Here is a 13535-nt window from a genome sequence, read left to right as displayed (position 1 = left end):
AGTAAGTCAAATAAATAAATCAGCCTTCCCCAAAGCGGCGCCTCCAGGGGTTTTGCATTGCAACTCCCATCAGCTGGCAGGGGCTGATGGGAGTTGTGGTCCAAAACTGCTGGGAGGCACCCATGTTGGGGAAAGCCAGGATAAATACTGAAGCAGCTTCTGCCGGGGTCAGAATAAGTAACCTTTTAGGTACCTGGAGCAACACTTAGCAGTTATATCACTGGCCGCTGCCCCTTCCCTCCCCGCTGCACACACAATTCCTACACTGGAGCTACACCAATCAAGTTTTCACTATTGGGATCTGTGGGGAAGGAATCCGTAGCGCAAGGATGTGGAACTCTGTGCTATCCAGATGGTGTTGTAGTTGGACTACAACTCTCATCGGCCCCACCCCCAGCATGAGCCAGTGATAGGAAAGGGAGTCAGACCACTGATCTATGTAGCTCATTACTGTCTGCACTGACTGGCAGGAGCTCTTGAGGGCTTCAGGCAGAAGTTTCTCCCAGACACCAGAGACTGAACCTGGGACCTTCTGCACGCAAAGTGGATGCTCTGCCACTGAGTTACAGTCCTTACCCCCCAACATAAAGCAAGAGTCTAGTCCTCATCATTCTGCATAACAGACTGGTTTAAATGAGAACATAGGAAGCTGCCTTGTACAGAGTCAGATCCCCTATCCATGCAGGTCAGCACTGTCTGCACTGACCGGCAGCAGTGGCTCGCCAGGTTTTTAGACAGGGTTAGGGTTAGACAGCCTGAATGATGGTAGCAGGATGCCAGCAGCATCTGGAGGGCACCAGGTTCACTAGCCCCAAGCTGGTGCCATTCTTCCACCGGGGTAGTGGGCAGTACCTTTCATGAGATTTCTAAAAGAGAGTGAGGCAGTCCCCAATTCAAATCTTGCCTCAGCCGTGCTCTCAAACTCACAAGGCCTTGGAGTGGTCACCTCTTCTCAGAGAGGAGGCTCCCAGCTGCCCAGGAGATGGGTTCCCATCTGCAACGTGTCGCTAACAAGCCCACAAAGCTGTGCTGACTCACCTGGCTTGTTTCTGCATGGCAAACCAAAGGACCCTGAACTGAATTCTGTGGAAGGCAGGCAGGCAGGCAGTGAAATACCCAACATGAGCGCCGAGGATTCTGATGACTAACCTCTGTGTTCCACAGCAGGCTTCGCCAGAAAGGCAACTGTGTCCTACTCACACAACACCACTTTTATTATTGCAAACAATATTTCTCATATTGGGGAGAAGGCATCCTACTCAAAGGTGTTTAGCACTTCAGTTCAGGTAATATTGACCAAAGGGAGGGACACAGGTTAATTGGAAATCCAGTGAAGAAATTCTGTGCAACTCACACGCTCCCATCGCCTCACTCTATTTCCTCATGTTAAAGAGAGGCCTTTTTATCATTTCAGTGGCAAGTGGGAAACACTTCACTCAATTCTGGGAGGGGGACCCTGCAACCCTCCAGATGCTGGACTACAGCTCCCATCATACCCAAGCATTGGTCATGCTGGCTGAGGCTGGTCAAGTCCAACACCATCTGGAGGGCCACAGATATTCCCCATCCCACCTTTAATTCTGCCTTCCTGGATGTTGTTTTGGACTGCAACTCCCATCATCCTCAGCATCATATGGCCATGCTGCCTGGGGCTGATGGGAGTTGTAGTCCAAAACAGCTGGAAGGCACCAGGGCCCCATCTGCACGATACATTCATTCCATTATTATTCCCCTTTAAACCGTCATGGCTTCCCCCAAAGAATCCTGGGTAGGGTAACTTGTGAAGGGTGCTGAGAGTTGTTAGGAGACCCCCTATTCCCCTCACAGAGCTACAATCCCCAGAGCTTCCTGGGAAGACCCGATTTCTTGGACATTTCCCCCCCCTTAATAATGTTATTGGTTATTTAACTTTTGTAAATTTATTGCCTTTATTGTTGTACCTTTATACTTGTGTCTAATTTTTTTTCTCTGCAAGCTGCCCTGAGGGCCTTTGGCCGAAAGGCGGGATAGAAGCAAATTTAATAAATAAATAATAATCAATAATTGTCAAACCACTCTGGGAACTGTAGCTTTGTTGTGGAACAGGGGGTCGTCTAACAACGCCCAGTCCTTAACAAATATGGCCCACGCTGGGTGCTTTAATTCAACGCACACGGTTTGAAAAGAGAGAGCTCAAGTGGCAACAGTTAGGGAACTGCAAAGAGCTGAGTTTTTAAAATTAACATCTACTGCTTTATTTGTTTAAAAGAGTACACAACAGGAAATTGGTTGAAAATGGAAAGTGTAACCTGCTTGTGTCTAAAACAGGGCATCTCAAAAAGAGCAGTCTTGTTACAGCATTTCCTTAAGTTAGCATTAGTAGTTCAGGATCCGATCTCCTTTTCACAAGTCTTCACCAAAAACAATCCCAAATCCAAATCCTGCCCCTGATATAAATAATGCCAAATAAAACAAATGTATGCAAATAAGCTGATCAAGTTGCTCCATTTGCATGCAGTGATGCAGCAGCAAAAGTAAGAGAAGGTAGAAAGGTGGGCAAGTGGTGAGGAGGCGAGAGGAGAGCAGAACTGCGAGGCAGGAGGGTGCCACAGGTCACCATGCAAGACCCAGGAGCCCCTCACCACAGATCTGAACCTCGTGCAGAGACTACTTACACTTCTTCAGATTTGTCTCCACAATGATGAGGACTAGGAGCATGCTTATTTTCTTCTTTTTTTTAAAAAAAAAAATTAAGCTGCAATCCTAAACAAAGTTCTTGCCCGATTCTGTGTGGATTTTCTTTCCACAGACCAAAATCTTGGCAAATAGGCCTGCTTGTAATTGTGAAAATCCATCATGCTGTGTCAGCTGTGAGTCAAAAAGCCATCTTCCTCTCTCTGTCCACAGGCACATCCCTGTTCCAAATTCTGCCAAGGCCCAGGCATGAAAACATCCATGGGCACCTGCCTGCCTGCAGAGCAGCAGCGAAGGGCTGGATTTTTATTTTTAGAGGCCAGAGCTCAGGTCGGTTCCCTGCAAGGCTTCACTGGCAAGGCTGCAGGAGTCCTCCTCTCCCTGACTGGAGACAGTGGGCAAATGAACCCTCCCCTTGTACAGAATCAAACCATTGGGCCATTCAGCTCAGCACTGCCCCCCCGCCTGGCTCCCCAGAGTAAGATCCTTTAAACTGGAGATGCCAGGGAGTGAACTGGGAAGTCTCCGCATCTGAAGATGTGCTCAGCTTCTGAACGATGGGCCTCCGGCCCCCTTTTAATGACATGCTCCTACCCTCTGGGCCAGGGTTTTTTCCCAGGACCTGTGATGATGCCGTGGTTGAAACATGTGAAGTCACAATAAAAGAAAATATTTCTGAACATGCGCAGAGTGCATTTTCCTTCACTGCTGAGTGGACACAGCTTCTCCCCTGCACATCTGGGACAGCAGGCAAAGTCTCCAGGGAGGCCTGAGGCTTGGCAACTCTCTTTCCAGCGACTGAACGCAGAGTTAGGGGCCCTGTGGCCCTTCGCCTGCCTTGCGGGATTTCTTAGGAGAGGGCTAGATTTGCCAAAGCAAAATGCCAAAGTTAAGGCCGGGTGGTGGTAGTGGTGGAGGGGGAGAGATGGCCTGTTCTGCCTGGACATCTGCAGGAATTCCACGGGATTTAAATAAGACTTGGGAAATCTCTTTGGGGGTGGCCTTTGCAAACCTCTAGTTGCTGCGTGCATGCACTGCCGCAGGGACGCACAGTGCGCAGGAAGGGTTGGTTGGACGGCAACGGAGGGCAAGAGGCAGTGGCTTGGTGCAGACCAGGGGCCAGGCCAGCTGTTGAGGAACCAACCGCGGAGCCCTAGTTCGGCTTCGGTGGTGGCTGCGGCGGCGGAGCCTGTCGCACCACATAGCCCTGGCGAAGGCAGGCATCTGTCTCGCCAGTGACAATGTTCCGGTGGCTGCGCTGGTGGGCGCGCATGTTGGAGCCCTGGCTGAAGACCCGTGGGCAGAGCGGGCAGGCGTAGGGCTTCTCGCCCGTGTGCAGGCGCTCGTGGGAAACCAGGTTGGACTTCTGGGAAAAGCGCTTGGGGCAGCGGCTGCAGGCGTAGGGCTTCTCGCCCGTGTGGATGCGGATGTGGGCCACCAAGTAGGGCTTGCAGCGGAACTGCTTGGCGCAGACCGGGCAGACGAAGGGGCGGTCGACCGCCAGCTGGGGCTGCGGGGAAGGGAGGGCGCTGGGCAGCGGGGTGTCGCTCTGGGCACAAGGCAGGTGGGTGTCCACAGGGGGACGGGGGGGCTGGAACGCCTCCAGGCCGAGGGGATCCGCCATTGGGCGGTGGCTCTGGAAGGACTCCCCGTTGAAGGCATCCAGCGGGTGGCTCTGCGGCAGGGGCTCCCGGGTGTGGATCTTCTGGTGGGAGATGAGGTTGGGCTTGTGGCGGAAGCTCTTGCCGCACTGGCCGCAGACGTACGGCTTCTCTCCGGTGTGGATGTGCTGGTGGGAGGCCAGGTAAGCCTTGCTGCCGAAGGACTTGCCGCACTCTTGGCACTGGTAGCGCCGCTCCCCCGTGTGCACTTGGCGATGGGCCAGGAGGTTGGGCTTGTGGCGGAAACTCTTCCCGCACTGGTTGCATGCGTACGGCCTGTCGCCGGCCAGCTGGGCAAGGGCCCCCGCCTTGGGCACGGAGCCGGCGATCCCTTCGGCAGCCATGTGGGCCATCTGGTGAGTGACCAGCTCCTCCCACCCGTGGAAGCTCCACCCGCACTGGTCGCAGATAAACTCCCCATTGCCATGCAGCCCTGGCGCCTGATGGCCCGGCAAGGGTTGGGGCCCGTACCCAAGGGACCAGGGGTTGAAGCTGTGGGCCATGGTGGCCTGCTGGTGCAAGGCCATCTCAGGCCAGAAGGGCAGCGTCCCCTCGCCCTGGCCGCAAGGGAAGGGGCTGGCGCCGGTGCCCAGCTGGCCCTCTTGCGGCACGGCTATGTCCGGCGTGTGGGAGGAGCGCCCCGCACTCTGGGGACTGATCCGGGGCCACTTGCGGACGTGCAGGCGCCGGTGGGCGGTCAAGGCGAGGCGGCCCAGGAACCTCCGCTGGCACTTGGGACACTTGAAAGGCTTCTCCCTTTTCCGGGTCTTTGGCCTCGGGGCGCTGCTGTCCCTGGGGCCCTGGCCTGCCCCTGCCAGCTTCTGCCCGGCCTGAGATGCCACTGCCCTCTTGGGGCCCTTCTTTGCAGTCCTGGAGTGGCGAGGGCGAGTCCCCTTCAACAAGTCGGGATCAGGCCCATGAGGGTGTTGCAAAGCGTCAGATTTCCTTTCATCCCGCTCCTCGCTCACAGCTCCATCAACTGCAAGAAGGCAAGGGGGAAATGAAAAGGCATTAAGGCAGGTGCATCCCTTTGCATTTCATCTCAGCACGCATCTGGAAAGCCACATCAGACTCCCTGGGCTTCCTACCTAGCCCCTCCAAGTGGGGGGGGGGAGAGCCTTGCTTCTGGATCAGGCCAAAGGGGTCCCACCTAGTCCAGCATCCTGTTCTCACAGTGGCCAACCAGATGCCCCAAAGCAGGAACTGAGTTGCAGGAAGCCAGATTTCGACTGGACATCAGGAAAAACTTCCTAACTATTAGAGCCATACGACAATGAGACCGATAACCTAGAGAGGTAGTGGGCTCTCCGACACTGGAGGCATTCAAGAGGCAGCTGGACAGCCATCTGTTGGGAATGCTTTGATTTGGATTCCTGCATTGCGCAGGGGGTTGGACTGGATGGCCAATTCTATGATTCTAGTCCAGCATCCTGTTCTCACAGCAGCCAACCAGATGCCCCGAGTGCAAAACCACCAGCTTCAGGAAGGAGACCTTCTGCAGTCAGCACCTGGTGGCAGATCCTCTCAGCACGGAGATATTCCAGCACTAGCTTCTGCCTCTCCTCAGTTGCCCCCCCCATCCCTAAGAACATAAGAAGAGCCTTCCTTCAGGATCAGGTCAAAAGGGGCCCATCTCATCCAGCATATCCTGTTCTCATGGTGGCCAACCGGATGCCCATTATGGCAAGCCTGGGAGCAGGACCTGAGTGCAAGAACAGTCTCCCCTCCTGCGGCTAGTGGCAACTGGTCTTCACATCCTGTCCCTGACTCTGGAGGCAGAGCACCCTTCCTCTCCTGCTGCTGTCGGCAAATAAATGGGAGGGAAGGAGCCTTTGACATGGCACAACCACAGTCGCACCAAATTTGATCTATAGAAACTATGCAATTTAAACTATGGAATTTTGTCCCTCAAGACATGGTGGTGCCAGCCAACTGCAAAAGGGATACAAACACATCTCTGCAGGATGTTTATTTGTTTATTTATTACTTTATTTATATCCCGCCAGCAGCCCAGGGTGGCAAACGAAAGCTCTAAAAACTTTAAAACACCATAAAAACGAACTTTAAAACAAATTAAAACATCTTTAAAAACGTTTCTTAAAAAAAGCTTTCAAAACATTGTCTAATATTAAAAACATTTTTTAAAAAAGAACGTTTAAGAATATCTTAAAAAGCAATTCCAACACAGACGAAGACTGGGATAAGGTCTCTACTTAAAAGGCTTGTTGAAAGAGGAAGGTTGCAATTGGCGAAGGCGACACTTGTACAAATGCCCCATCATGTCCGCTCTGCGCTTGTGAATAATTGACCCTAAAACCACACCTCTCGCCAGCCCCACACTGTCCTTGGCTGGAACAAGTGCGCCAGTGCTGACCTTACCTCTTGCTTGTCTGAATGGGGGACAGGGAGGGGTGGGGAAGTGCAGGTAGAAACTAGCCTGAAGAAAAAAAAATGTAAATGTACTGCCTTCAAGTCAATTCCAACTTATGGCAACCCTATGAATAGGGTTTTCATGGCAAGCGGTATTCAGAGAGGGTTTACCATTGCCTTCCTCTGAGGCTGAGAGGCAGTGATTGGCCCAAGGTCACCCAGTGAGCTTCATGGCTGTGTGGGATTCGAACCTTGGTCTCCCAGGTCGTAGCGTCCAACACTCTAACCACTATGCCACACTGGCATACCGTACAGAGATATAATTTGCATGTGTTGCCCCGCCCACTTTTGCCTCTGGCCCTGCCTAGCACTGGGTCTTGGCCCTTGGAAGGTTGCCCAAAAGGTAATACGGCCCTTGGGCTGAAAAAAGGGTCCTCACCCATTTGGAAAGAGATCCGGGGATCTCCTTCTTGACCTGCCATGAAGAGGCGAGAGGAAGCGCAAGGTCACCACCCGGCGTGACCCACCCTTTCCCCCAGCCCTGGGCAAAGCACAGTCCTGGAAAAGCCCGGCCTGTCCCGATTTGTCTCAAGAAGCCCCCACCTCACCAGCTCTTACCTGGGGAGTCAGTGTTTCCTGCAGGGGGTGGGGGGGCTGCAGCGGTGGGTGGTGCCTCCCCTCTCGCCAGCCGGGACAGCACTTCAGGGATGGCGAGCAGGCATTCTGCAAGGGACAGAAGAAGATGAGGAGCTTGAGGGGCAACCGGGGAGCAAGCTCAGGCTTGGGCGATTTATCGGATGCCCTTCTCGCTCGCTCTCCTGGAAAGCCAAACGCCAGAGCGGTGTGTGCGATTCTGAAAGCAACCACTCTTCTTGGTCCTGGCTTTATGGGGGGAAACCTCTGGTTCCCTGCTTGATCAACCGATCCGTGGCAGCGCTCCTGGGTGCAAGGCCAAACAATATTTTCCAGTCTTCCCAAGCAGCACCAACACCAGCACAAGCTCCGTGTCAGTGGGGCAGCGGAATCCACTCTCGGCCTTACTCCAAATGTTCAAGGAAACTGAAACTTCCGACTGAAACTCGGAGCGGATTCTGCTGCCCCACTGACTTGGAGCCGCCAGCCGCCACTGACCACCACACAATCTGAGAGGTGCAGCCCTGGATCCCTCACAAGACACGTTGCGCCACCGAGGGTGCTGGAGGCCCAACTCTCCAGTTGCCAGCTCTTTGCTGGCATTCCAAAAGAGCCCCTGGGTAGGCTGTGCGGCTGGGCATGCCCAGGGGGTACCAAGAGAGCTGCAGGGACAGAGCTGAGCTCCCAGAGCTGGGCCTGACCACAGACATATCCCAAGCAATCATGGGCGGCCAGGACTGGAAGTCCACCCAGACTGCTAAGAAGTGCGGCTGCCACTGGCTGAAAGGGCCAAGGGGTCACACCCCAAAAGCTTTTGACAGGACGTCATGGGAAGCTGCCTTCTACTAACCCAGCCCCTTGGGACATCTAGCTTAGTATTGCCCAAAGTGACTGGCAGGAAATCTCCAGGACATTCCCTGCCTTACCTGGAGATGCTGCCGGAGTCTGAACCTGGAACCTCCTGCACAGGAAGGCTCTACCACTGAGCGGTGCCCCTTCTCCTCCCCTCCCATCCCCCCCCACCCACCAACAAGTCTTGTGCCTCGTCTGTTCCAGCCGCCGGCTTTACTAATCCGTCTGCACCATCCCTGGCAGGGTGGGGGCCGCATCTCATATGCCAATTCCCCGCCCCCTCTGATTTTAGCAAGTGAGTCTCCAAGTGACAGGTGTTCACTCGGAAAGGGTGAAGTGCCTTAGATGGGTTTGGGGGGTCCATGTCGTCTTCCTTCTCCGTTTGGATTTCTAACCTGCCCCCATCCTTGGGTCTCAGGGTGGGTGACAACACCACGCATCAAACAATTTAGCCTCCTTTCCGATTCCAAGGAGGTGAGAACTCCCTCTCAGGCCCACAAGCTGCCCCAAAGAGGAAATCAGAAGCCGGCATATAGACTTTACCCAGCGAAGAGACCAGCTCATAGTTCTCAGCCATTACGTCTTGATAAAGCTCCTTCTGCCATTCTGCTAGCTCCGCCCACTCCTCGGGTGAGAAGTAGACCACCACGTCCTCAAAGGCCACGGGCACCTGCAACGAGGAGCAGCCCCCTCTCAGCACCTCCCACTTCTGCCACTGCCGCCCCTCCCCTCGCTTCCTGCTGATCACCAATTCTGTGTGGTGGGAGGACAACACGTGGCAGAGGCCACAGGGGCCACTTTGACGCAAACTGCGCTCAGGCGCAGCTATTTGCATCGGAGGACAGACTGCCCACTCTCGCAGAGGGTTTGAGGCAGGAGTCTCTCCTGGCCCTTTCCTGGGGATGCTGCCGGGGGATTCCATCTGGGGCCTTCTACATGCCACACAGGTGCTCCACCACTATAGTAGGCATGGGGAACCTTTGGCCTGCCAGATGATGCTGGACTACAACTCCCATCAGCCCCAGCAGGCATGGCCAACAGTCAGGGAGAATGGGAATGGTAGTTCAGCAACATCTGGAGGGCCAAAGGTCCCCTACTCCTGCCCTATAGAGGCACTAGACGTATCTAGCTCTGTCCTGGCTACACTGACAGGCAGTGACTCTCCAGGGTTTCAGACAAGGGGACATTCTCAGTCCTACCTGGTGATGGAGGAATCGAACCTGGCACCTTCTGTATAGAAAGCGCGAGCTCTGCCACTGAGCCACGGCCCCAGACTTCATAACAATGGCCAGCATGTGGCACTCAAGCTGCCAGTCTGGATTTCCTTGACCTTTTGAACAAACAAAATGCAGCTATGGAGGCTGCGGGGAGGGGGGGGTAGAGATCCACGCAGGGAGGGGGGCTTCTTAAGCCTTTCCCAGACAACTTTTTCTGCTTTTTTAAAAAAAAAAAAAAAAGGCAACCCCCCCCCCCCAAAAGATGCATTTACTTTATCAGGCAGGGCATTAAGAATGTTTAAGCAGTCCCTCTGACGGATCTGTGCTGGGGTTCTGGAAATTAACTCGGCCTGCCTGGTGCTGGAGGTTTCCCATGAGGGGGGGCTTCCGTGCTTATGACAGGAAGCCCCCCCCTCTTTTGTTTCCTGATCTGCCCTGGCCTGGCCGCATGTGACAGCACTGCAAGGTACCAGACCTCCGTAAAGATGGTGGCAGATGGATGCTTTACCAGGAAAGGAGATGGAATCCACGGCTTTAGGGAACCCGTCCCTGGCACGGGGGGTGGCAGAGGGGGGGTCCCTGCTTCTGAAAGGTCGCCCGGTGCCTCCTTCCATCTGAGCGCCCCACACGGGGCTCCTGACGGCCAGCACAATCCATCCGGTTAAGTTGAAAGGTTTGCACAGGAAAGCCTCGGGGTGGATTGGGCCCCACAGGCGACCCCTGCGCCTCCCTTAAAAAGCTCCGCCAGCGCCAGGCTGCCCCGGGACCCGGCCATGGGGTTTTTTTTTTCTCATTTTAGCTTTGCCCCGGGGTGGAATTGCCTTGAGGCCGGCGCTGCCGAGTGCCCCCGTGCTGCAAAAAGCAGCGGGGGGGGCGTGTGCCCTCTCCCTTCGTGGCCTTTCAGGCAGGCCGGAGCTGCATTTAACAGCCGGGGGCGGGGAGGGCGGCTCAGGGCCGGCGCCAGCGGCACCCGCTCTCTTGCAAGGCGGCGGGGGGGGCGCCCTTGGCGGCATCTGACCCTGCCGGAGGCGACGCGCGGCGCTCCCCGGAGGCTCTCGGACCCACCCGGAGCCCTTGGCGAGAAGGGGGCAGGGCCCAAATCCAAGGGCCCCCGCGCGGCTCTCCAGGGGCCTACCTGGGCGAGGCTTCCCCCGGCCATCTCTCCGTGGGGCGCCCGGGAGCAGAGCGCCAGCCCGCCGCCGAGGCTTGCTGGCGCGAGGCGCCGGCGGGCTCACCTCCCGCGTCCCCAGGGCAAAGCGGCGGGAGCGGGGCTGGGCCCGAGGCCGCGGGGGCTGCGGCAGGTCGGGGCCGCGGCGTCCAGCTGCTGCCGCTGCGCTCCCGGCCGCCTGTCAGCTCCGCCGGCTGCTCTTTTGTTAGCCTTTGAAGATTTACGCCCCGACGGCGCGGCACGCCGGGAAGTGTAGTTCAGCCGCGCGGAGCAGCCCCGCCGACGCAAGGCGCCTTGCCGGGCGGGGGCCGCGCGCGCAAAAGGGGAAGGTCGCCCTGCGGCCAGGCAGGCGCTCCCGCCCCAAGGAGGCCCTGCACCGGCCTCCTCGGCGGCGGCTCCGCGTTGCTAAGAGGGCCAGTCCAGCTGGCTGCGGAGAAATCACTCACCGTGGGGCATTGATGGGGACTGGTTGGGGGCGGGAAGAGGAAACTTACTCTGCCCTCCTCTGCAAATATCTGTGTGTGGATGAAGGTGCCTCTTTCCTGCAGGGAGCTGGACCTCATTTGCTCGCCTTTACGGTGACGGCCGGGGGGGGGGGGGAACTCGGTTGGTTTTGCTCAGCCGACCTGCTCTGGGCTCCATCAGAGGGAGCTGCACCAAAAAAAGGAGGGGCCTTTTTTTTTGCACAGGCGGCCTACTTGGTGGCTGCAACAGAGCCAGGGTGATGCCGCACAGGGTGAGGGTGCTCAGTTGAGAGGAGGCGCAGAGGAGCCAAGTTCGCCTTCCTGGCCATCACATTAACCATGAAGCGCCAGCATACTTCACCCTGTTTTCCCCTCCAGACAGGAACAGTGAAACTGCCCAATCTGTCAGTCAGGAAAAGAAAAAGGACCTTTTAGCCTTTGCCCATGTGTCCTTTTTACTTTACAAAATAGATTCTCCACACACGCAGACACACACATAGGGAAAGGTGGTTCAAATTTTAAACTGTTATCCCCTGTCGGAAGGGTGGTTCTAATTAATAGTCAAAGGTGATTAATATTTGCATACAAAGATGACATCTCAGTGGGGAAAAGGACGGAGGACTTTACTCTCAGCCGGCAGCCTCTACGAAGCACCAACTCTCAGCCAGGCCTGCATCAACACACCTTTCCGAAAGACACTCAGAAAATAGATTTGAGGGGGGATGGGTCAATATCAGAGGAAAGAGACAGCGGTAAGATCCTGGTCTCAGAAGCTCCAAGGACCTTTCCGAGTTCACCCATCTGTGGCTACCATACTTGTACTGCGGGACTTTTGCTTCCCAACATGGGCCAGTTAATTACGTCCATCAGATCTTAATGCCTGCATAGGTAGGGTGTCCATCTTTTTTCCAGGGCAAACCTTCATCTCCTATAAGAGCTTTCTCACATGCAGGTTATGCAGTCATTGCCATCCTTTGATAAGGGAAGCCAAACCTGTGGGAATTCTGTCTTCCTCAAAGCTCTTGGAGAAACAGCAATCCTCTTCCTTTGGGAACATCTGCCACCCTAGCCTAAAATCAGTGGCATCTCCTTTCAATGTCAAACTATGTACCAAAGGATAAGGATATGCTCAGGTGATAAGGCTGCATCTTTTGTGCTATGTGGGCACTGGACAGCCAGGGGGGTCATGGGGGGGGTTAGGGCACTGCTTTTGTTTTAGACATTTGAAACAGCGTTGTTGTTATGTGCCTCCAAGTCAACCACGACTTATGGCGACCCCATGAATCAGCGACCTCCAAGAGCATCTGTCATGAACCACCCTGTTCAGGTCTTGTAAGTTCCGGTCTGTGGCTTCCTTTATGGAATCAATCCATCTCTTGTTTGGCCTTCCTCTTTTTCTACTCCCTGCTGTTTTTCCAAGCATTATTGTCTTTTCTAATGAATCATGTCTTCTCATGATGTGTCCGAAGTATGATAACCTCATTTTCATCATTTTAGCTTCTAGTAATAGTTCTGGTTTAATTTGTTCTAACACCCAATTCTTTGTCTTTTTTGCAGTCCATGGTATGCGCAAAGCTCTCCTCCAACACCACATTTCAAATGAGTTTATTTTTCTCTTATCCGCTTTTTTCACTGTCCAACTTTCACATCCATACATAGAAATCAGAAATGCCATGGTCTGAATGATCCTGACTTTAGTGTTCAGTCCATTCGCTCCATTTGAAACAGACACACAGCAGAAAACAGAGACATCCTTTGGCTAGGCTGTGCCTCTGCCAACAGATCCACCATGAGCAAGATATTACACAGACAGGTTGGGCGCAAGGAACAGCCTTCAGTAGCTGAACTGCACAGAGATGCACACCCACAATCCCTTGCAAGGTTGTAGAGTAGAAAAAGAGCTGCAACTCAGTGTCTTTTGAGGCACAGCAAGGGATTCAGGGCCATCGCTCTCACTGCGTGATCACCTGGCAAACACTGCCACCCTGATTGCTCCGGTTCTTTGGGTGGCCATTAAGGATGTAAGAGCCTGGCAGCCAGATGAGGCCCTCTGTGTCCTCTTTCCCTCCCTGAAAGGCCCACTGTGTGCCTTCAAGTAGTCCACAACCAAGACTCCCTCCTGCTGGTCCTGACTCCAACACCGGTGGTTATGTGTGTCTAGTAGCAGCTGATGGCTGCCAGACCAGGTAGGGCGATTATGGGGGTGTGGCCAATAAGCTCATGGGGGAGTGGCCACGTTTGGGTTTTCTCCTCCCTTCCAAACATACTGCAGATACTTAAGCATTCCACATATCTGCATATATCACCTAATTAAACTGTAGTGTCTTTGGTTCAGAAAGCATTCTGGCTGCCTTCGCAGTCGCTTCTGTGATGGGAGAAAGGTTGTGTGGCCTCCACCCGTTCTCATTCTTTCTCTGTCCTCATTTGCAAAAGAAAAAATAGTGGACAGTTAAAACACTGCAGTTTTAGTAATACTTGGCACCTAACCAAGCTGTAG

At 54.5% G+C, this 13535-nt stretch overlaps 1 protein-coding gene across 4 annotated transcripts; it reads right to left on the bottom strand.

The window, feature by feature from the left end:
* Positions 1–2209: 2209 nt before the first annotated feature.
* Positions 2210–11173, bottom strand: REPIN1 (replication initiator 1). Of its 4 annotated transcripts, none has more exons than XM_061587009.1 (4): positions 11069–11173; positions 8733–8859; positions 7323–7427; positions 2210–5313 (listed from the first exon to the last, which is right to left on the bottom strand). In XM_061587009.1, exons 1-4 carry the CDS (start codon positions 11135–11137, stop codon positions 3827–3829), a joined length of 1788 nt encoding a protein of 595 aa, XP_061442993.1. In that variant the 5' UTR covers positions 11138–11173; the 3' UTR covers positions 2210–3826. The 4 variants fall into 4 exon arrangements, with proteins under 4 accessions (XP_061442993.1, XP_061442991.1, XP_061442994.1 ...); XM_061587007.1 differs by having other exon boundaries at positions 11021–11152; XM_061587010.1 differs by lacking the exon at positions 11069–11173 and adding an exon at positions 10542–10976.
* Positions 11174–13535: the final 2362 nt, after the last annotated feature.

The sequence above is a fragment of the Rhineura floridana genome, chromosome 10, assembly GCF_030035675.1.
Source record: "Rhineura floridana isolate rRhiFlo1 chromosome 10, rRhiFlo1.hap2, whole genome shotgun sequence".
NCBI classification, from domain to species: Eukaryota; Metazoa; Chordata; class Lepidosauria; order Squamata; family Rhineuridae; genus Rhineura; species Rhineura floridana.
The sequence above is the reverse complement of the archived record's forward strand: the minus strand, read 5'-3'. Positions and strand labels throughout refer to the sequence as shown.